Source organism: Polypterus senegalus, chromosome 4, assembly GCF_016835505.1.
Source record: "Polypterus senegalus isolate Bchr_013 chromosome 4, ASM1683550v1, whole genome shotgun sequence".
NCBI classification, from domain to species: Eukaryota; Metazoa; Chordata; class Cladistia; order Polypteriformes; family Polypteridae; genus Polypterus; species Polypterus senegalus.
The window spans coordinates 1359675-1383079 of NC_053157.1; the positions used below are offsets into that span (position 1 = coordinate 1359675).

General features: G+C 45.3%; 1 protein-coding gene across 2 annotated transcripts; it reads right to left on the bottom strand.

Moving 5' to 3' along the window:
* Nucleotides 1–7191: 7191 nt before the first annotated feature.
* LOC120527067 (sporozoite surface protein 2-like) lies at nucleotides 7192–23405 on the bottom strand. 2 transcript variants are annotated; one of them, XM_039750104.1, is made up of 10 exons: nucleotides 23309–23403; nucleotides 22107–22174; nucleotides 17303–17407; nucleotides 14492–14638; nucleotides 14263–14397; nucleotides 13589–13693; nucleotides 11923–12027; nucleotides 10050–10166; nucleotides 7823–7870; nucleotides 7192–7380 (listed from the first exon to the last, which is right to left on the bottom strand). In XM_039750104.1, the coding sequence occupies exons 2-9, from the start codon at nucleotides 22158–22160 to the stop codon at nucleotides 7838–7840; spliced, it is 801 nt and encodes a 266-aa protein (XP_039606038.1). In that variant the 5' UTR covers nucleotides 22161–22174; nucleotides 23309–23403; the 3' UTR covers nucleotides 7192–7380; nucleotides 7823–7837. The 2 variants fall into 2 exon arrangements, with proteins under 2 accessions (XP_039606038.1, XP_039606039.1); XM_039750105.1 differs by lacking the exon at nucleotides 11923–12027 and having other exon boundaries at nucleotides 23309–23405.

Here is a 23405-nt window from a genome sequence, read left to right on the forward strand (position 1 = left end):
CTTTCACAGTGGGCACTCTCTCCATTTATGGCCATGTCAAGCACTACATTGTGATTAGCTGGCAGCTCAAAATCTCTCGAGAGACCAACACATACACCCTGTGGTCAAGCAAGGAACACTAGGAAAGAGATGATACCATTAGCGACGGTACCCCCACGTGTTCCAGAGTGGCATTGTTTACCTCGGATGAGCCCAGAAGGTGACCCTGTGGCATGCAAAGCTCAGATTAGGGGATGGGGGTATCAAGCTGATCGTTGACCCCTTTCAGTGAAAAAAAACAAACTGACCTGACTTGACTTTGACCCACAGTACTTACTGTATGTGCAAGCCTGGCTTCCAACATGGCATTCATGATGGGCAATCCACATAAGCTCAGATCATGGCCTCCACCAATAGAGACTGGGGACCATGCCAGCTTGGAAACAAGAACCTACACCACAGACCTTGGCAATGGAACCAGAGTATAGCCGGAGTGTGAAAATGCCAGCCAGGTAGAGTTGGACTCTCCTCTACAGGTGATTCTCTGTCCCAAAATGTGGGGGTCTTCTGCAGAGACTTCTCAAAAGCTCCAGTCATGACATCTGTGCCTGCATTGTGAAGGATGACGCAGTGGGGCCTGGGGCTGCAGGTGGTGGCTCCCTGGCACTGACACTGGCACTGGCTGCTCCTGTGTCCCCTGTAGTGATCAGGCGCAGATCATGCCAGCTCACACCTGATAATGAAGTGATTATTAAGAGCGGGTGGCATGTGTCCTGGTAAAGATCTAAATCTGTACCTCTGGGAGACAAGGGGGCATCATCTTCACGGTTATGTTTAGTCATTTTTACTTTAGCTTTGAAGAATTTTCATTTGAAGATGATTTGCTGAAACACCGTTTTCCTTTCTGATTGTTTGTGCTCCTTCTCTGTCTTTTTCACTCAGTTTTCAGTTCTGTTCACTTGTTATTGTTTTTCTGTCCAATGAGGATTTAGCAAATCTTTTTAAATGTGTCTGGTAAGTTTAAGAAGTTTCATGTTCTCTCCATTTTCGTTTTTAAGGGATGGAACCCCCAAGGGGTGGGGCCATCCTGTCAATCACTGCTAAGGACCGCCCCCAGCCCATAAAAGAAGGCCGGGCTGTGAGTTCTCCGGGATTCATTAGGTTGGAATTCACACACAAGAACGGCAAAAGAATAAGCAAGGAATCCAAAACAGAACTATAAAATAACGAAGCAGACCCCCATATAAGGCTCACTCACCGTCAGCCTGACAGTCCAGGAAAATGGGAGGCTTTGGGCCTCCAAGTGGGGAACAGGCTATGAACTACCGTTCAAAATTGACAAAAGAGACTCCACAGAAATCAATAGAAACTCCGGTTTGTAAAAGTGACAAATCCCACTTAAACTTTATAAAAAAGGACATTAATTTACAAAAATAAAAAAAGAGCAAAAGGAGCTACCTACATAGCAGCCCCAAGGAATAAAACCCATAATCTGTAAGAAGAATCCGTCAGTCTGAGGAGAAAATGCCAAAAGCTGGAAATGAAAATGAATGAAAACGCAACACTTAGAATAAGAGCAGCAAACTGCACCCGAGTGCAATCAAAAGAGCCACATGGGACTCAATGCCCCGCCTTCTTTTAAGAGCTGGGGGCGGTCCCTAGCCGTGATAGACGGGGGGGGGTTCAGGGGTGTCCCATCTCTTGGAGATCCACACCCAAAATACAGGGAATATAATTTATAAAGACAGTACATAAATATTCTTAAATACCATAAAAACAATAATGTCACCCTGATGTCACCGCTGAATGACACCTGTCAGCACATAAATTCCAATGCTGAAGGCTCCTTGTAAAAGTGACACAGCTCTCGATGGTATTTCAAGATATCTCCTCCTCATCGTATTCAAACCCTTCATTTTTTATCGGTTTTGTTATATTTGTCGCCTTACACTGTGTGATGGATGGCCGGGACACCCAAAGAGTGGAAGGATGGGGAAGGCAACTACTTTGGGACACTGCCTCCTCCCAAGACGCTAGATGACAACTTTCCTGGACTGCTGGGCACCATGGGACATGGAGATCACATATACAGCCCTGCTGGGTACCGTGGGTGCCACCAGGGGGTGCTGTGAGACAAGGATGGGAGGTGAAGTGCTCGACCTAACCCGGAACGTACTAGAAGGTTACGGGAACGGAAGTCCAGAAGTACTTCCGGGGTTGAAGACAAACTTAAGTTCTCTCTCCGACCCAGAAATGCTGGCAAGTCACGTGATCGGAAGAATGGAAGCACTTCCAGGTCGGACACAATATAAAGGACTGCTGTGAACCCAGCCGGGGAGTCAGAGTTGGGAGGAGGTGGACCAAGCTTGCTGGGAGGTGTGGAGGAGAAAAATCGTGCTTATGATTTGCTTGTCCGTAGAAAAGAAGAAAATTATTAAAAGACCTTCTTGGTGCTTTTATCTGGTGTCCTGAGTAGCCGTCTGTTGGGTTTAAGGGGGCAACAGTGCCACCTAGTGTCCGCAGCTGGAAGTGTTTAAGTTGATTTATTTCCCTCACCAAGCAACACGTAACACCCCAAAGACAGAAGGATTTCAGGAATTTCTGCAAATGTATTAAAAATTAAAAACCGAGATGTCCCGCTGACACAAGCAGTGGCTGTTGTGCGTATGTGTGGGGGTCTCCTTTCACTAGTCCTGTTATTAGTGGAATGGCTGGATTTGTAGTGCCAGCCAATGGTTCCTGTGGAAGGGAGCACCTGACTAGGAGGGCCCAATAAACTGTAACGCACTTAAAAAGCTGTGGCGGGACAAGAAGGGAAGGGAGCATCCAGACATGAAAAGAGGGAAAGCCGCCGAACCCGAGTTCATTTCAGGAACTTCTTCTTCTTCTGCGTGTGGTGAAGTCGGGCGAAGGGCCTGACAGGCCAGCGTCGGGTAGGACTCTCCCAGGACTTGAGGTACGGCTTGGCGCCGAGCTCCTGCACTTCACTTCATTCATCCTCCTATATCTCCGTCCTGCCTGTCACCTTTACACTCCCAAATCGGACCCTTAGATCTTCAAATGAGGGTCTGCTTAGAATTCCAAGAGCTAAACTTAAAAGAAGTGGTGAGGCGGGCGGGCGGGGCCTTCTGCTGTTAGGCACCTAAAATCAGGAATGTGAGTCATTGTCACATGGCTCTCAGAGGGCTTCAGGTTAGTGTCACCCTGATATTCTGGACGTGCATTGAATTAGCTTATCATCGAGGCTCAGCAGTCTCTACTAACCCCTACTCTTCTCTGCTGTTCTTTCCTTGTTTTGTGTGGTGGTGATCTGCACCCTCACCACCTGCTCAAGGGCACCGTGCAGTTCCTCCATTGATGGCTTAAAGGCAGCAGCCCAGAGACCTCCACAAGACCACCATTATCAGACTCATGCATGTGAAGCCTGAAAACCATGAGGACTGACTGAGATCATTCATGTCATGTAGAATGCCCAGTGGGGGCTCGGTGGTCTCGTGGACTCGAAAACACCTGCAGGCTTTTTTTTTTGTGTGTGTTTTCTGTCCTCCTGGCCAGCAGTCCTTACTTTATTCTTTGTTATTTAGTGTTGCCTAATCTTATTTTTATTTGTTATAAACCTTTCGTTCTTTGAGCTCCGTCATTTGTTGCTGTTATTGTAGAGTGGCGCTTCATTTGGTATGTCCTGTAATGACAATGGCAGTCGTGCAGATTCCTGTTGTGGCAGGCAGCTGGGGCCCATGCCCAACCGGGATATGTTTTGGGGGAGCAGGCAGGGGAAACCCAATACCTGCCCCTGGACACTAGATGGCAGCCTCCCTGGGTTGCAGCGGTGCCTCGGACTTCCCCAGGGTTTCATGGGGGTTGGAGTCTTTGACAGCCCTGTTGGGTTCAGCAGGCGCCACCAGGGGGTGCTGCAGCAGGAGCTGGGCACTAGTTTCACCATACCCGGATGTCTGCAATCAAGCACCTGGGGCACTTCCAGGTGCCCAATAAAAGGAGCCAGCGACCAGCACTCGTCGGCCAGAGTTTGGAGGAGGAGGACTGGAGTGTGGTGTGTTTTAAGTGCTTTATTTGTACACTTGGGACTGTGTTGTGCCTGTGGGGATTACGGGGAAGACGTACCCCACAGGCGAAGAACAATAAAAGTCTTTTTATTTTAGACGTGCCTCTAGTGTGAATCTGTGTCGGGTCGGGCGCTTTTATAGTGCCTTTTAATAATTAATAATAATAATAATAATAATAATAATAATAATAAGCTACATTTATAGAGCACCTTTCACAAACCCAAGAGTAAAAAATGACACAGATGACAAAAGTTCATCAAAGAGGAAAGTTTTCAGTTGAGATTTAAAAGTCTGTGGTGGGCTGGCACCCTGCCCGGGGTTTGTTTCCCGCCTTATACTTAATATATTATTATATTATATTATATATATTATTATATATATATACTCAAAGCACCATGCTGCCCCAGCATTGATGGACTAAAAGCCAGAAGTCCGCGTGATCATCATCATCATCATCAAATCCTTCCGTGAAAACCATAAATCCAAAGAGGACTGTTTCATTTATGTTAGGTAGATTGCCTAGAGGGGACTGGTGGTCTCATGGCCTGGAACCCCTGCAGATTTTATTTTTTTTCTCCGGCCGTCTGGAGTTTTTTTTTGTTTTTTCTGTCCCCCCTGGCCATTGGACCACCTTACTCTTATTCTATGTTAATTAATGTTGACTTATTTTATTTTCTTACTGTGTCTTTTATTTTTCTATTCTCCATTATGTAAAGCACTTTGAGCTACTGTGTGTATGAAAATGTGCTATAGAAATAAATGTTGTTGTTGTTGTTGTTGTTGTTGTTTGCCTTGCGCCCTGTGTTGGCTCCAGCAGACCCCCGTGACCCTGTAGTTAGGACATAGCTGGGTGGATAATGGATGGATGGATGGCAACAGATGTAAATGTGGGGTCTGCCTCTTTAAACAGGTTTGCACGGATGCAGAGAGGATTGTGGGATTTGTAGTTTGGGGTTTGTAAGCACCGTACACCTAAAACCGGATGAGGTGGACCTTCTGATTTGTTCGATTTTCTGATCGACTTCATCTTCAGCGGCACCTGCACCCCTTCGACTCGCAGCAGAGAAGGACTGTGTGCGGCCACCGGATTTGGGGACGGCGGTGGGTTCTTTTTATCCCACAAACTAGTCCACCGATGCTCTGTTTCTTGAAGAGACCATCTATACCAACTGAACTCTGGTGGTAGGACTGTCCATGTTCTGGGAAGCAGTTTACTGAAGGGGCGTAGTCTGCCATATCTCTCTGTCCATTGAGATCGACCTTCATCACTCACCGTAAAGACTTTTCCAGGACCACCAGGGGGTTTGTTTGTGGTGTTCCTTTTCTTACTTTTTGTCAATTAAATAATGAAGATATAGTTCTTATATTGGCTTAATGCATTTGGTCATTTTTTTGGTGTGCTGTTAATATTTCGATGACAGGGTGTTAGCCTGAGTCTCTCTGTCCCTCATTTTAAAAGTGTAGCGGCCCCTTCACTGGTGGTCACCTCTGCACTCTTCTAGAAGTCGGGGTTCATTCTAATTTGTTCCCATATCTAAACATGTATTTGAGATATCATGGAATTCATTGAACATTCTGTATCTCAGAGTGTATCGCAGATATCTTAAAAAGGCCGAGATGGGCAGGCCAGGAGAGCACCATGATGGACAGACGGCCAGACTGGATTGGCATCCTGACCGAGATGCTGCCTGCCCAGGAATGGCAGAGGGACACCAGGAGACTGTAACACTTGTGCCAGTATTGGGTCGGTGGCAGAGTTCCTCTGGCATGGCTCTGGTTTGCCCTTTTGGGTTCTTTGTGGGCCACCACAGGGCGATGATTGGAGAAGGACTTCCCCCTGACCCAGCACACCCAGCAGTGCCGCCTGATTACAGTGGTCCGGCACCAGAAGTACCCCCAGATTCAGCAAAAAAAGGCTTCTCTGCCTCAATCGGAGAGTCGGAGTTGGGATGAGGCAGAGGAGGAGGAGGAAGAGGAGAAGACAGTAAGGGATTTGTGAGTGTATTGAAGTGTGTGGAGATACTTCTTTAAATAAAATATTCACTTGAACCTGCGACGTGTGTCTGCACAGTCGTGTCTTGAGGTTTTCAGGTGGGACGCGGCCCCCCAGAGATTACAATGTACAGGAACGTACTTGGAGACATCTGGAAGTTTGACAAGGGGCATTTGCTGTTCCTATTGAGATATCCCAGAATGCTCATTTGGCTCGTCGTGCTCTTCCCTTAGCGGCCTTCTCTGTTCATTTTTAACAAATGTAATTCAGGGCCACCTTACCAGCACCATAGGCCCCCCCCGGGCAAAGTGGCGTACTGGGACCCTGTTTTTGATAGCAAAATCAGAAACATCCTGGGGACCCCCGGCAAAGTGCCCATGGTGCCCATACGTTAAGACGACCCTCAATAACGTGTCCTCCGTACACACGACAAACCGTTTAAATGTCTGTGCAGGAAGCTTGTTCTGTCTTTCTGTCCGTCTTGTACACACAGGCCTGCTATTGGTCAGATGCCTTTATGCTTTGCTCTTTAGATCCCCACCCTCTACTTTGAGCTCCGCCTTCACGAGGCTTTGGATTGGCTTAGAAATGTCACATTCAGGGATTTGTCTAATTGTCAACGCCCACATTTGGGACAAATTTATGTGCAGTTGTCTCAAAATACAATCGTCTCGACTGTCCCTGTGAGACCAATGACACAATTCTGTCACATTTGTTTTTTTTTATTTTTTTGCATTACTTTGAAGTGGAGTCTGTCGTTTATCCTTAGCGGTTTTTTATTATTTTCTCTGCCCAGTCCTCTGATGTTTACTGCGTTTGAATTTGTGCTGAAAATAAAACAACACAACTGACAATTATGGGTGCAATCTGAGCCACAACGTGGACGGGGACCACCCAAACACACGGACATCTTGACATGCACCTTTAGGAATGTGGGAGGAAGAAGGATGGAGCGGAAGAAATGCCAACAGGGACACAGGGACAACACGGAGGCACCACACAGAGGAGGACCGGCCACCGGGCACAAAGCTGTGAAGTTGTAGCCAGCGGTGCTTCTCTTATCGGGGCAAGAAAACGTCATCTTTATGTCACAGAGTTTGAAGGATTTACAGTTTAGAGACGGCGCAGTTCATAGAGGTGAGTGGACACACAGGAGTCATGCAATGTCAGCGTTTATTTATAGCAAAGATCGGCTGACAAAAATCAAAATCAGCTCATGCATTTGGTTAACATAATTGTGACTGAATACACGGCTGAACAATCAATATATAGATCTCAAAATAAACACGTCAGTCACTCGGCATCGACCGCCGTCAGCTCCACTGCTCCACTATGCAGGGTCATCTAAAAGAAAGAAAAGACGACAAACAAAACGAGTGAAAAATACGAAGTCTCACAAACCTGAACTTGAATACAGCAAGGAGATAACGGACTAAAAAAACTCACATGATATTAGAATATTATAAATGATGATGATAAGTTCATAGGACAGCAGAAACAGTGGGATCACGGCTGGGACTGACCCAGTCCACAGAGCCCACCCCCCACTCATACTGGGACCAGTTCAAGTCACCGGCTCACCTAATGGTAATGCCTTTGGAACTGGGGTTCAAGTCAGAAGAAACACCAACAGGGACAGGGACAGGGACAGGGACAGGGACACACCCAGGGACCCAGACACCTGAGGCAGCCATTTTAACTACCACACTAGAAACTGCTGCTGCGATCAGAAGGATAAAAAGACATCAGGCAGACACACACATCTGAAGGAGAAAAATGTACGTACACACTGGGGGTCCGCTTAAACCACAGAGGAGCCTGTGACAGTCCCGGGCTAAGGAGAGACAACAGAAAGGATGATCAGGAGTCCTGCCATCACAAAATACGTTAAGATCTTAACTCACAACATTATTGGCTTAACAAGTTAGGCAGATAGAAAGGCACTATATAATAAAAAGATGTGAAAGGTGCTGTATAATAGATAGATAGATAGATAGATAGATAGATAGATAGATAGATAGATAGATAGATAGATAGATAGAAAGGTGCTATATGATAGATAGATAGATAGATAGATAGATAGATAGATAGATAGATAGATAGATGTGAAAGGCGCTATATGATAGATAGATAGATAGATAGATAGATAGATAGATAGTGTGAAAGGCGCTATATAATAGATGAATTCAAGCACATATTTAGTGGATTCATGAAGTGTTCAGACCTCTTTACTTTTCACAAACTTTGTTGTGTTGTTGGTTTTATTTTTAATTAATCAATTTGCCATTTTTGCCCATCAATGTACACTCATTTGCCTCCTTGGCTAAGTCTCTACAAGTTTGGCTCACCTGGATTTAGTGGATTTAGTGACAGTTTATCCCATTCCTCCTGGCAGATCCTCTCAAACTACATCAGACTGGACAGGATGGTCATCTTCAGGTCTTTCCACAGATGTTCTGTGGGGTTTAAGTCTGGGCTTTGGCTGTGCCACTCAAAGACACTCAGAGACTTGTCCTGATGCCACTCTGTCACCGTCTTGGCTTTATGCTTTGGGTTATTGAACCGTCACTCAAGTCCAAGGTGGACTGTGGAACAGGTCTCCTTCAAGGACCTCTTTATATTTGGTTACATTGAGCCTTTCCTCTATTCTGACCAGTCTCCCTGTCCCCACAGTTTGATGCTGCCACCATAGCTATGGCATTAGGCAGGTGCCTTGCAGCGTCTTGTCTTTTCCAGACTGAGTGTTTTAAGTTCTGTCCAAAGAGTTCTTTTCTTGCCTCATCAAACCTGAGAATCATTCACCTCGCGCGCTAAGATTCCATTAACCTGTCATATCACTCATGCCTTCACATATGCCTTTCAGATGGTTGTCCCATCTCAGCAAAGGACCTCTGAAGACCTGCTGGAGTGCCCACTGGGTTCTTCCTGCCTTCCCTGATCAAAGCCCCTCTTGCTTGGTTACTCCAGACAGAGATCTCCAGGAAGAGTGCCGGTTGTTCCAAACTTCTTCCCTTTGATGACATGCAGTGCGAATTGTGGGACCTTCTCTGCAGAGGTCCACGTGATGTCCTGTCAGTTCAGTTGCTCTACAGTTGAACTCCAATCAAGATCTTCAAACATCTCAAGAAGAATTAAAGCAAACAGGATTGATCTGAGCACAATTTATGAAGGAGAAATTTCAGTTTGGGATTTTTAATAAAGATGCCAACCTTTCTGGTCACCTGCTGTCACTTTGTCATTACGGGCTATTGAGTGCACATAGATGGGCCAAAATGATCCCTTTAAAATGAGATTTACATCACAGTCAAGTGTGCAGGAAGTGACATGATCTCAGCACCTTCTAAATCCACGTCATATAAATAATAGATGGTGTAGGAGAAGAATGGGCATCCCGGCCAGAGAGGTGTGTGGGTTGTTACCTGGACAGGAGGCCCAGGAGGAACGATGGATGATATGGCGGGCAGGGCAGAAAGATAACTCCGTGTCCAGCTGGTATAAAATCAGAGATGGACCAGCGGAAGCAGGAACTTGGGAGTGGTGGTACGAGAACCCAGTTGGGACACCTGTAGGGGTGCAAGAGAGTGCAGCCCTGTAGGGGATCAGTAGGGGGCTCTGATGAGAGAGGACCCCCATACTATGTCTATGGCCCAGAAGTGTTTCTTGAGGAGACAGAATGGCACCGGAGGCATTCCTGGGTCTGGCAAAAGGGAAGCCCCCTGGCACACACTGGTGAGTCAGAGTCGGGTGGCAGTGGACAAAACTGTCTTAGTGTGCCTGCGGTTTGGGGCTCTCTGGCACCCCCTTGTGGTCACAATTAATAAAGAAGTGACTGAGGTGCCTATTTACGACGACTAAGTAGTTGATTTTTGATCCCATCAACGTCACTTAACTGCAGTCTAATAAATAAATGAAGACATGTTGCTCTCACATTGGGTCAAAGGCGCTATATAGAGATGTGTGAGGATCCATAGAAGACAGATAGCAACAGATAGGTAGAGGATGAGTCTTCTTACCTGTCTGGTGTTCCCGGCTACTGCTGGCCCTTTTCCTTTGGTCACAAACTGTGGTTTATTTGGTGGCTTTTGATTTGTCTTCTCCTTCTCATTCGCGCCACCTTTTCCTGGCTTGCTCTGTTAAAACAGGCATATTTTTAATTAATGACATTAAAATAAGTAGCGTCACAGACAAGGAGGGGGACACAATAATTGCCATGAGACTGATCTCCAGCTCCTAATTTATTTGAATAGTATTTGGCAGATTCTGGGTCAGATGTCCCCTTACTGTTTATTACAGACATGTGTTGCTGTCTCTCCCAGTCCCTTTAGGGGGCGCCACTCCTGTTCAGACTAAGCCTGAAGCCCCGCCCCTTCTTGCTGTTTCTTATCCCGCCATACTGAGGAGGTGCAGTCAGTTCACCTTTGGTGTCCATCAGCTCCTTTCTCTTTTAATGTGTTGAGTTAAAGTTGCTGTATTATTTAAGAAACACCCGAGTCTAACAATGGCACATCAATTAGCAAATGCATATAAGAATTTTACTGTATACACCTACAATGATGCGGTGGCGTCAGGTCATTTGTAAGTGTCACTGTCATGCTACCCCTCCAGGATGATAGGGGGCACTGCTTGTGACAGTCTTGTTTCTTCTCTCCACAGCTCCGAGAGGAAGATTGACTCCGCCCTACTCGCTCTGAAATGCCCCGCCCCTTCTGGTATGAACCATATACAGGTGGGTGTTCCCAGAAGGAGGCATCTCAGTCAGTCTCAGGTGGAGCTCCACGGACAGACCCTTTGGGTGGTCACCATCCATGGTTAAAGTTCCACTGGTTGCTTTATTTGTGCCTGCTCATCTTGTCACCAAGTCCTTTGTCTTTTGCTCACAACTAAAGAGGGTGGCCAGATTGGCACCCCGGTGATTCTTTGAACATTGCCTGTCACTCGTACGCGAGACCCACCCATTATGTTCCTAGGCTCCACCCCTTTCCATCAGATGTCCTCATTTTGACCGCACCCTGCTCTTGATTAACCCTTCTTGTTGGCTGACTCCATTAAAGACGCCATGCCATGAGTTTTGCTGGCTCATTCCACAACCTAATTGATTGGTCATGCATCTGAATATTCTACTGTATGACTCATTTGTATGAAAGAAAAAGAATGCTATGATGACCGCCATCATGAAAGGCCCCATACAATCCCACTCCTGTCACCACAATGCATTTTGTGGAGCATTTTACAGTGTAATGCAAAGAAACTTCTGAAACGAGGTGGCTGATCATTTGCTACTGGACATTGTCCAAGAGAAGTTCATGTCCGACTGTACGAATCCTTCATGAACTACAGGACCCCAATGGAAGTTAAGGGGACGGAAACCACGAAGCACTTGTGTACACAGAGCCTGGGGAATCTGCAACAAACTATCGACGTGGCGGTGAAGCAGAAACATTGACAACCATCAAGAAGGATCTGGATGAGAGAGAGAGAGAGATACTGTGTGTCTGTCGTTTCAAAAGATGGCACATCACAAACTTCTGTAATAAGAAAATGCATTGCATTTTCATTCCAACAGATGGCACATCACAAAATGCTATCAGCTTAACAGATGGAAGGACAAATGGACTGAATGGTCTGCTCTTGTTTGTCAGAGTTCTAATGCTGTTATGGCTGAGTGAGCAATTCCTCGACTCTGTTTGCCGTGGCGTGATGTTGACTGTCATGGCCGTCGTCAATGCTGACTCTTGACTTTCTAAGCACCCTACGCAATCTCGAAGTGTTAAAGTCGGGCTTAATCCACATGTGTGCCAGACTGTCTGTTATCACAGCTCATGATGGTCATCTAAATCAGCCTCAAAGTTATCAGCCATTGAAATAAGTTCAACTGGACTCTCTTGCCATTGGCTTCTTCTCCTGTGTCTTCTCATTCTTGGGCTCTCCAGGCTTCTGGTTCTCCGTCTTTGGTCTCTCATTCAAGGTCCCGCGTTGTGCATTTGTTGGATTCTGAAAAATAAAAACTTTAATAAGGGAATCTGCTTTTTTTTAACAAATCAACACCAAAGTTAAACACACTGTGAAAAAGAAAGTGCACCCCATCATCATTCTTCCAATCACCATGAAAACTGGCGGTGTTATGGCCATCAGACTGACAATGGCGAATGGCAAGTTTTTGACTGATTTGACTGAGACATGAAGAGTTGGGGGCGGCACGGTGGCGCAGTGGGTAGCGCTTCTGCCTTGCAGTAAGGAGACCAGGGTTCACTTCCCGGGTCCTCCCTGCGTGGAGTTTGCATGTTCTCCCCGTGTCTGCATGGGTTTCCTCCCAAAGACATGCAGGTTAGGTGGATTGGCAATTCTAAATTGGCCCTAGTGTGTGCTTGGTGTGTTTGTGTGTGTCCTGCGGTGGGTTGGCACCCTGCCCAGGATTGGTTCCTGCCTTGTGCCCTGTGTTGGCTGGGATTGGCTCCAGAGGACCCCCGTGACCCTGTGTTCGGATATAGCAGGTTAGAAAATGGATGGATGAAGAGTTGGTTTAAATGGAAGACAAAAATGAGGAGCTGAGAGTCAGGCTGGAATTGAAAATCCAAGAGAAACCAAACCACACTGAGCTTCTGAAGTCAAAGTGTTTTCCAAAAAGCCTGCACTGCGGATCTAATGTCCTTTCCCTCTCTAAACTGAGATTTTAAAAAGTTAATCTTGAAGTGTTTCAGATCCAAAGTGTGGATGCATCAGATAGTGAGCTGCCATTTTATATAGTGGTGACGTGATGACATCACACATAATGCCAATGCTGATCACATGGTAACAACATAAAGCAATCGTCACCAACAACAACATGAGTGCCACCATAGGAGACCATCAGAAAATGACACCAATCACAATATGACATCAATGAAATTGTAGACAAGGTGAACTCTACCATATGAAGTTCATAGTCTGTGTGTGTGTGTGTGCTCAGAATACAAATCCACACAGCTTAGCAGCCCCGGCCAGAAACTTAGACCTTGGCGGCTCAGAGCAAGTAAACCACCAGAACAGATTGAAACCAGACAAGCAGACAAATGGACCAGAGCTTGAAATGATTTACCCGTGGAATGACAGGTGCTGCTGCTAGTCCATCTTAATAAGAGGACAAGTGTCTGGGTGTCTGTGTATGTGTGGCTGTCTGGTTGCTATGTGTCTGTGTCATCCCAAAAGATGGCATATCACAACGATTTTGTAATGCATTTGTCATTCCAACAGATGGCACATCACAAAATGCTATAAGCTAAGCAAAGGATGGACAAATGGACTCAATGGTCGCCTCTCGCTTGTCAGAGTTGTGAGGTTGTTTTGGGTGACTGAGTGATTCCTTGACTCGTCTGCTGTGAGGTGATGTCAACTGTCATGGTCATCGTCAATGCCAGCTCTGGACTTTCTAAGCATCCCTACATGATCAGAAAGTGTTAAAGTCGGGCTTAATCCACATGTGTGCCAGACTGTCTGTTATCACAGCTCATAATGGTCATCTAAATCAGCCTAAAAGTTATCAGCCATTGAAATAAGTTCAACTGGACTCTCTTGCCATTGGCTTCTTCTCCTGTTTCTTCTCATTCTTGGGCTCTTCAGGACTCTGGTGCTCCAGCTTTGGTCTCTCATTCCTGGTCCCGTTTTCTGCCTTTGTTGAATTCTGAAAAAATAAAACCTCTGATGAGGGCAACTGCTTTATTTAACCAATCGATGTGTATGCTAAACACTCTGTGTAAAAGAAAGTGCACCCCCAGAATCATTCTTCTTATCATCATGAAAACTGGCGGCATTATGACTGTCAAGGAGAAAAAGGCAAGGTGCATCACAAAAAATTGTAGTAAGAAAATGCATTACATTTGTCATTCCAATAGATCATAAACACTAACACTGCTTTAAGAAATTCTGCATCAAATGGCATATAAGTGGGACATGTGCATTGCATATGTCATTCCAACAGATGGCGCCTCACAAATATTTGTAATAAGAAAATGCATTACATTTGTTATTCCAACAGATGGTGCCTCACAAACATTAACACTGCCTTTTCTAATCCTATTCCAAATAGCATAGTACAGAGACATGTGCATTGCATGGTGCGCTTCAAATGTTAACTCTCAGGTTTACATCGTTTCCCTGGATTTCATCCCATTTCAATTGTGTGATTTTACATTAAAACGGCCAACATCTAAATGGTAGCCCTGAACCCATCAATGAGACCTGGCACCATACCATTCCACTTGGCCCTGACATCTTCTTCTCCCATTCTCTGAAGACCCCTGGATGCTGACTGAAGTGTGGCCCTTTCGGACCTCCTTTTTCAGATGTCAACTTTCCAGTCCCATTGGCTAAAGTTGAAGAATTGTTCTACAAATAAAGAAGAATATTAGCAGAAGTAAAAAAAAAAAAGACCTTTCAAGAAATCAGGCTGTGGATATCAACTGAAAAGCAGCTGCCTTACCAGTCTGGTGTGTTCTGGCTTGCTGTGCCAGCCTTGCCCCGGCTTGTTTACACCCCATGGCTTCCTGTGAGGTGGCCACCTGCCCTCCGATCTTTCATGAGATGAACTGTTGGTCATCGTCCTGTTGCTTGAAACGGTAGAGTTCTCCTGTTTAATAAACAGACTGAGAGTGAGAGTCACACCCTGTGCCCGCCGACCACGACAAGCCGACTTACGTATTCACATTGTGGCCCAGAAGGAGACCCATTTCTAGTCAGCATGTTGCTGACCCCTAGTGGCTAAGACTGGAAACGTTAAGGAGTAGTTTTGCCAGTTGATGCAAAACCCAAGAAATGTTAATCTGGGAGTAAGAGAAAATAAAGACTGAAATCAAGAAATATGAAGTGTGAAAGCCAAACAATTAGAAATGCCCTCTTGCGCCCAGGGGAGATATTGCCCCTCTCCCAATCCTTCCCTGCTCCAGGCGTCCCGGTGAGGCAAAGTCCCTGGTTGTCTGCCACAGCACAAAATACGCTCATGACAACGTTAATCATACAGCAGCGCTCCAGCACATCCTGTACAATACTTTTCATCATTAAGTGTATTTTGTACTCGTGCATTGAACATCACTTGAAAATTTCCCCATTTCCATGTGCCACCCTGTAGGTCCTTCAGGTGACTGCAGCCTAAATTACTGCGAAAGCTGAGGACCTTAAATTCAAACAAAGCCCCTTTTTTAACTATGTTTGGCTGCACATTATTTATGTACAATAGTTATATTATGAATTAACATTATTATGATGATTATTCTGCAGTAGGCTGGCACCCTGCCCAGGGTTTGTTTCCTGCCTTGTGCCCTGTGGTGGCTGGGATTGGCTCCAGCAGACCCCCCTTTACCCTGTAGTTAGGATATAGTATAGGTTGGATAAGGGATGGATGGATGGATGATGATTATTATTATTGTTGTTATTATTATTATTAATAAAAATAATAATAATATTATAAAAAACAAAAAGGCAAGAGAAAGAGAAAGCGTGGAGCCATGACAGGGCACTGTCATTAAAAATGAGAATGTGTGTGCAACTGATTGATTTAAACAAAGCCCATCCTTCTCCCTCTTTGCTTCCATATTAAAATAAAAAGAAACAACAATAAAAAGGCCAACAAGCGGGTAAAAGGAGTCGTGCCAAGGAGGAGGTGTGAATGAGGACCTGACCATTTGGGCACATGGGGCCCTGACCCGAACTCACCTGGCACACTGATCATTAAAATGCCGCTGACTGATTGATTGATTTTTTAATTTATTTTCTTTCTCACCCCTTCATTTCTTTCAACGTGCCCGCCTACTTCTGTGCCCCCTACTGATGACACTTTTCATAGCAGTCAGGAGTTGAGCCCTTTAGACTACAACACCATAAATACCAGACTGCTAACCTCAAACATCAAAACTATTCTGTGGGATCAAAGGACTGAAGGCCAAGGCACAGTGGGCGTAGAGGCTAATGGGGGTCTTTTATAGTTCCTTCAGGTTAACTGCAGCACCTGAGGACCCTGATTTCAATCAAAGCCCCCCAATCCCTCCCCACCACCCTCTTCCCCCTTTTGTTTCACATCCGATTGTAAGTAAAATACAATTATAAGGACAAAGGGTAACGGAAAAAGAGCGGAGCCCCGGAGAAGGCAGGAATGATGACCAGTGCGCTCAGGCCGCGTATTCAAAATTCAATGTCGGTGCTTCGGATTGGTTTGATTTCTCAAATTGGCAAGTCACCACATCCTTTAATATCTAGGGTCACTTGCCAAGAAATTTGAACTGGTGGTCTTTGATGTCAAAAGGCAACGATGTCAATTATAACAGCATAACCCCCCAAAAAGACAAAGTCAAAGCCAGAATCCATCCATCCATCCATCCATTATCCAACCCGCTATATCCTAACTGCAGGGTTACGGGGTTCTGCTGGAGCCAATCCCAGACTGCACAGGGCACAAGGCAGGAAACAAACACCGCAGGGCACACACACACTCACACACCAAGCACACACTGGGGACAATTTAATATCACCAATGCACTTAACCAGCATGTCTTTGGACTTTGGGAGGAAACCCACACAGATACGAGGAGGACATGAAAACTACACGCGGGGAGGACCCAGGAAGTGAACCTGGGTCTCCTAACTGCGAGGCAGCAGCGCTACCCACTGCGCCACCGTGCCACCCCAAAGCCAGAAACCCAAACCCAATCTGATTCATTCAAAGACACTCACTGTGAGCAGAAGGCTGAAGGCAAAGCCACTGGGGGTCTTTGATGGCTCCTTCAGGTTAACTGCGGCCTAAATTGCTTCAGTACCTGAGGACCCTGCCCCTCATTTCCCTTTTTGGCTGCAAATGAATTATGTAAAAAAATATTATTTACTAACATTATTAATTTTAATATGCCCTGCAGTGGACTGGCACCCTGCCCAGGATTTGTCTCCTGCCTTGTGCCCTGTGTTGGGTGGGATTGGCTCTGGTGGACCCCCGTGACCCTGTGTTAGGATATAGATGAATGGATGGATGAATTTTAATATTATTAAAAGTAGTGAACAATTAGGGAGAAATAAGAAGTAAGAGAAGGAAAAGGAGCGGATCCATGACAGTGAACTCACCCAGCAGATTAACAACAAAAACGGTGTGTGCGTCTGATTAGCGTCTTTACTTCTCAAATCGACAAGTGACCACCCCCCTTTATATCGAGACCCCCTGATGCCCCTCCCCTCTGGCTGACCGCCGCCCACCACTGATGACTCATCACATAACAGTCAGGGGATGAGAACCAAAGGGGGCTGACAGTACCGTTCTCCCAAATCCAGGCTCGTGCTGATGGACGTTTGGGAATTTCTCCGTTTCCCACGGCTCCCTGTCCGGGTGTCGCTCTGGCGGCGTTTTCTTCGAGTTGCCCTGCGGAAACAAAGCACAAACATCATCAGTAAATTTAAGATGAATGTGTTGTGTGTCCAGACTTAGCCTAAACCAGGAGAAATGAAAATGAAGATAAAACAAAGCGGCCAAAGCCCACATGGGGGACAAGAATCACAATCAATAAACAGGGGCAGTAAACTGAAAACAAATTCAAAACGTCCCAGAAGATTTAATCTGCGGAATGCAACAGGCTGACCTTTAATCTCGTCTGCTGCTTAATGCGAGGCCACTCCCCTTAGAAACCCAGAATGCAGCCTCGACATCGGGACACAAAAGTGACTTCGATAACAGAAAAAAAAAGCTCTAAGACCTCAGATTTCAGCCTCAGCCAGGACGCCTCTGGGGGTCTCATCGGCCTGAGCCTGTAGGACCCAAGTAGAGGCTCGCTTGTTTAACGGACTGGAAATATCTCATTGGTTTATAAATGAAAGGGTTTGTGATGATTCCTGAGTAGTGACTCTGAGGCTAAAGGATCTGCGTTGGTATCTGGAAGGTTACGGCCGGGAGGGATCCGACTCTGATTTCAAAATCCTCCTTTTAACATATAAAGCCTTAAATGGTGGCGCTGTTTACTTCTCTGAACTTATTATGAGTTACAAACCTGAGCCAACATTAAGATCTCAAGATGGAGCTCAGCTTGTGACTCCAAGGATTAATAAAATAACAGTAGGAGGTCGAGCTTTAAGTTACAGGACCCCCCTAAACTGTACGGTGGTCTGCCTGCCACTATTAGAGATGCCCCTTCAGTCTCAGCTTTTAAAGACTCACAACTTCAGTTTAGGTCACCCTGACTAGAGCTGCTGATTAACTGTGCAGACTGCATCTCTGTTGTTAGTCATTAGCACTAAACATCAGTGACATGACAGTTTGAATTCGTTACTCACCCTTACCTGCTCTGTTTCTCTTCTTGGTACTCAGATGTGCCACTTGGTGCCACAGCCCACCTGCCTGCCAAAGGTAAAGTCACCTCTGATGGAGGATCACAGAAATCGTGGGGTAAAGGGGTCCTTTCATCAGATTGGCTGGCCCAGCACTGACTCACCTGTGGAATGGCCAATAGGGGGAGGCAGCTTGATGGCCGAAGTCTCCAGGACTCTCTGAACAAATCCAAATCATATTATGGGATGTCACCTACTGTTGAATTCTGCTCTGTACTTAGTATATTTCTATTGCACTATTGGATTGTATTGTATTGAGGATGACTTGTGTTCTGGTCTGTGTATTGTGTTGTGTTGACCCCCATTTTTATTCTTGACTCCCACTGAACGCCCATTCTACCTGGAAAGGGGTCTCTCTTTGAACTGCCTTTCCGGAGGTTTCTTCCATTTTTTTTCCTACTAGGGCTTTCTCCTCTTCTTGGAGAGTCAAGGCTGGGGGGCTGTCAAGAGGCAGGGTCTGTTAAAGCCCACTCCTTGTGTGATTTTGGGCAACTCAAAAATAAACTGTATTGTATTGTATGGTATTGTATTGTATTGTATTGTATTGTATGTATTGTATTGTATGATATTGTATTGTATTGTACTGTATGGTATTGTATTATATGGTATTGTAGTGTATTGTATTGTACTGTATTGTATTATATGGTATTGTATTGTACTGTATGGTATTGTATTGTATTGTATTGTGTTGTATTGTATTGTACTGTATGATATGGTATGGTATTGTATTGTATTGTATTGTACTGTATGATATGGTATTGTATTGTATTGCATTGTATTGTATTGTATTGTGTTGTGTTGTGTTGTATTGTATTGTATTGTATGATATTGTATTGTATTGTATTGTGTTGTATTGTGTTGTGTTGTATTGTATATTGTATTGTATTGTATTGTATTGTATTGTATTGTATTGTATTGTGTTGTATTGTGTTGTGTTGTGTTGTATTGTATTGTATTTTGTGTTGTGTTGTATTGTATTGTATTGTACTGTATGATATGGTATGGTATTGTATTGTATTGTATTGTATTGTATTGTATTGTATTGTATTGTATTGTATTGTGTTGTGTTGTATTGTATTGTATTGTACTGTATGATATGGTATTATATTATATTATATTGTATTGTATTTATTGTATTGTATTGTGTTGTATTGTATTGTATTGTATTGTATGATATGATATTGTATTGTATTGTATTATATTGTGTATTGTATTGTATTGTGTTGTGTTGTATTGTATTGTATTGTACTGTATGATATGGTATGGTATTGTATTGTACTCTGTTGGGCTCCCTTGAGCAAAGCCATTCATCTGAAAATTGCTGTGTGCTCTGACCTCCAAAGGTCATGTGAAAAGAACACTTATTTATTAGAGGAAGAGGAGGAGGAGGAGGAGGTTGCTGCTGCACCCACCACATGACGAGCCACCTGGTCTGGAACCCGAGTGCCACCTCAGTGCCACACTAGGACAGTGGGACGTGTTTAACGGTGGCTGGAGCGTAAAAAAGTCAATAACGGTTCTCAAAGTCAGTTTATTACAGTTTATCGAGTACGGCCAGTATAGTGAGTTAAGTAGAATTGTACAGAACTTTTATAGCAGAACCAGCGCCCTGGCAACCCTCACCCCCTCATGAACTGCCTGGATAGAAAAAGCAAACTGGAAAAGGGACGAGAAGGGAGAGAGCAACTGGAAATCATTTGACAAAGAACAGGCCAAGTTTAAAAACAAAAGTCAGAAATGTGATTGAAGGGAATGCTGGGTAATAAAAATCAAACGGCATTAAATCACAACTAAACACCGCGAGAGATATTGGCGGCTATCTGGAGACTCGGGCGATAGGAGACGCACGAGTGACATCACAGGTCACAACAGCCTGGCATAGCAACCACAAAACAAGACATCCCAAAATGTCGGCACCCATCAGATGTAATCACATGGCTTGTGGTGTCAATATCCCAGTTAACACATCGTGTCCTCTCATGACATCTGCCTTGTTCTCATTTGAGTTGGTACATAGAGGTTCAGCTGGTGAGATGCCATCTGATTCATGGAGGGCACATCTGAAAGGATCTGAGTTTCAAGGAGTAGCAGACCCTCAACTGAGAGGGAAGAACTAGGAGGGCAGTGCCCAGGGCACCAAGCGGGCCAAAGGGACATAAAGCAAATGAATGTTCACAGGTGTGGCCTGGCAGATGAGCTGAGTGCCCTTCAGATTGCTTAGTGGGCATCAGGAGAAGGCAGACCCTGTGAGCCAAGGCGCCATATTACGACCTGCTGAAACACTTTGAGCTGCTGATCATTCGTGTCTCTTAGTAGTCTATTCTTCAGGACAGGTGACAGACCCCCCCACTGCCCGCTGGCATTGAGGAGCCAGCGTGGCCTGCTGCTGTGACGTGTTGAAACGGTGGGCACAGATGGTGATTTCAACACCAGGATGTCACACGCTTTGTTTACAGCCTCCGTCTCATCCAAAATAAAATCCCTGCAATTAAATCTGCAATCCGACGAGAGAGACAGGCTGGAGCAGGCGGACGGGTGGGCCGACAACAAGCAGAGTAAATGTGGCAACAGCCGCGGTTTGTTTAACACATCGCAAAGACAAAGAGACGCACGATCAGCTCAGGTGGGGCACCTGGAGGCTTTCCAGAAAGTTCTAAGGTCCCCGGCAGGAGGAAGAGCTCATCATCAGATCTGAAACGTCAACTCTTTGTGATTCTGATTGAGGCACCAGTAATGATCACCTCTGAAGCCATGCAAGACAGAAGGATACCTCGGTGGGCTTCATGTGGCCACCAACAGGGGGCGCTAGTGCTTGTCCAAGGGTTTGCACCAAAGAATTGTGGGGAGAACCTGCCGACGGATACAGCTGGTGGCAGCCAGTGGCATCAGCACGTTACAGCCCAGAGGTGCACTGCCCTCCTCTTCCAGCAGATGGCGACATTTTGCAGAACTCCCCTCACTAAGAGAACTTAAATATTAAAATGTTTATCATCAGATTCAAGTTAGTCTTCATCATTATTATTCTTTTCCAGTTTATCATAATTTGCACAATGCAAATTCTTGCCCATTTGCCCCCAATGCAGTGATGAGACTTGTGCCCCTAACCCACCGATAATTGGGTGGCTGGCTGCCCAGCCTGTACTCCTCTGCAATGAGAGCAAAGTTGAAAAGCAAGCAAGCGTAATATGACACCCCAATAACTGCAGTTAGAAGCCCCCGCTTGGTCATTTAAGGGTGGGGGGTCCCCTCATAGCTCAGCACGGTGCGCTGGGGCTTCTTTATTTAAAGACATGAAATGGAGAGGAGCAGAAACTAATGCTGGTGATAATCTAGTGACACGTGCACAACACATGGAGGGGCACTGCCACCTGGCAGACCCTTGAATTTCACACCAGCCGCTCCTTGTTCTGGCCTGCAAATCACCTCAAGCCCTGGTGTCTCTGATGAGCAGCTGCTCTGGCTTGGACCACCTTGTCCTGACACCCGGCCCCCATTAGGCCTTGTCTCTCAGGTGGTCCCCTTCTATACTAAATAGGACCACAGCTCTGGCCCTTCATATTCTGGACAGGCTGATGTCAGGAGATGACACCAGCAGCCTGGCCAAGTGAAAGCCAAAGTTGTGAAGAGGCTTCATTTCATATAGCGCCTTTCACAAAGAACACCATCACATGGCAATTTGAAAAGAAAACAAGAACAAAATGAAAAATCAAAAAGGAAACCCAAGCATAAAGTGAACTTACAGGGTGGGCCAACGCCACAGAGAGCAGGCAGCCAATGAATATGAGGGTCTTCATGACGGCAACAGGCGCTGTGATAAGAGAGAAAAGAAACGTAAGTTACAGCGGGCACATCACATGTGGGACAGGAGCAGAGAGTGAGGGCCACACGGCCTCCATGGTGACTTAAAAATTAAAGGTTCAAATATAAAAAAATAAACCAAACAGAAGAGATCTGAATAAGACGCACACCTGGGGTCTTCAACGTCAAGAGCAGGACCATCAGGGGAGCCCTGGGGGTCTTGGCAGCAATGAGCACCAGAAAGAAAGCCACCCACTGGCCATTACTCGGGGGTACACAACATTTATAGGATTGGGGGGATCATTACTGTCACGTGTAGAGAGTCCAGCGAAACGAAAACTCGCCTGAGCTGAGCAACGGGCAGCACGTCACCACACTCGGGCACCAGGAGGAACATCACTTCATCTTTATTAATAGATAGATATGACTGGCACCATATAACAGATAGATAGATAGATAGATAGATAGATAGATAGATAGATAGATAGATAGATAGATAGATAGATAGATAGATAGATAGATAGATAAACCCTAAAATCCTTTTCAGAGGTCACTTCTTGTAGCGCCCATCTTGTATTGATAATTAATGTTCTTTGTGCCCTCATGTAGTAAACTGCACTTTCCAAGTGTTCACGTAAAACTGAAAACTTTAGGCTTCAAATGTTCAAAGGTACACCAAGAACACTGGAGGGTCCAGCCCAAAAAGAGGTGGGCAGCATTAGGCAGAAAGAAAATACCACGTATGCCAAAACAAATTCTTGTTCTGAATAAGAAACTGACAGTTAAGTTAAACTTGCTGTAAACATTTTAACAATCCCTTTAATTACTGAAACACGTTTTCTGTTTATTGCATTTCTGAACAGCAGCGCCTTCTGCTGGAGACGGGTGGCAGTTCCTTATTTGCTGTAAGTCCAGAGAAGCTCCTGGCTTCTATTATTTCTCTGAGTACACACTCTGCTTTAGGGTCTCCTTCCCTGTCTACTGCTTGACTTACTTCTCTTGACACCCATTGTCAAACACTCAGAGATCATCACGTCATACAAAGCTAAAGCAAAACGTAATAAAAAGGTGGCCTGTTTAAAAAATGAACAAGTCAAATTCCTGCAGTCACAATACAAACACAGCTTCCATTCCCAAGACTTACCTTCTACCAGACGGCTCCTCTGCTGCTGTGAACCTAAGAAAGTGACACCAACATGTCGACTCCAGTGTCCTATTTATGAACCGAATGGTCGTTGGCT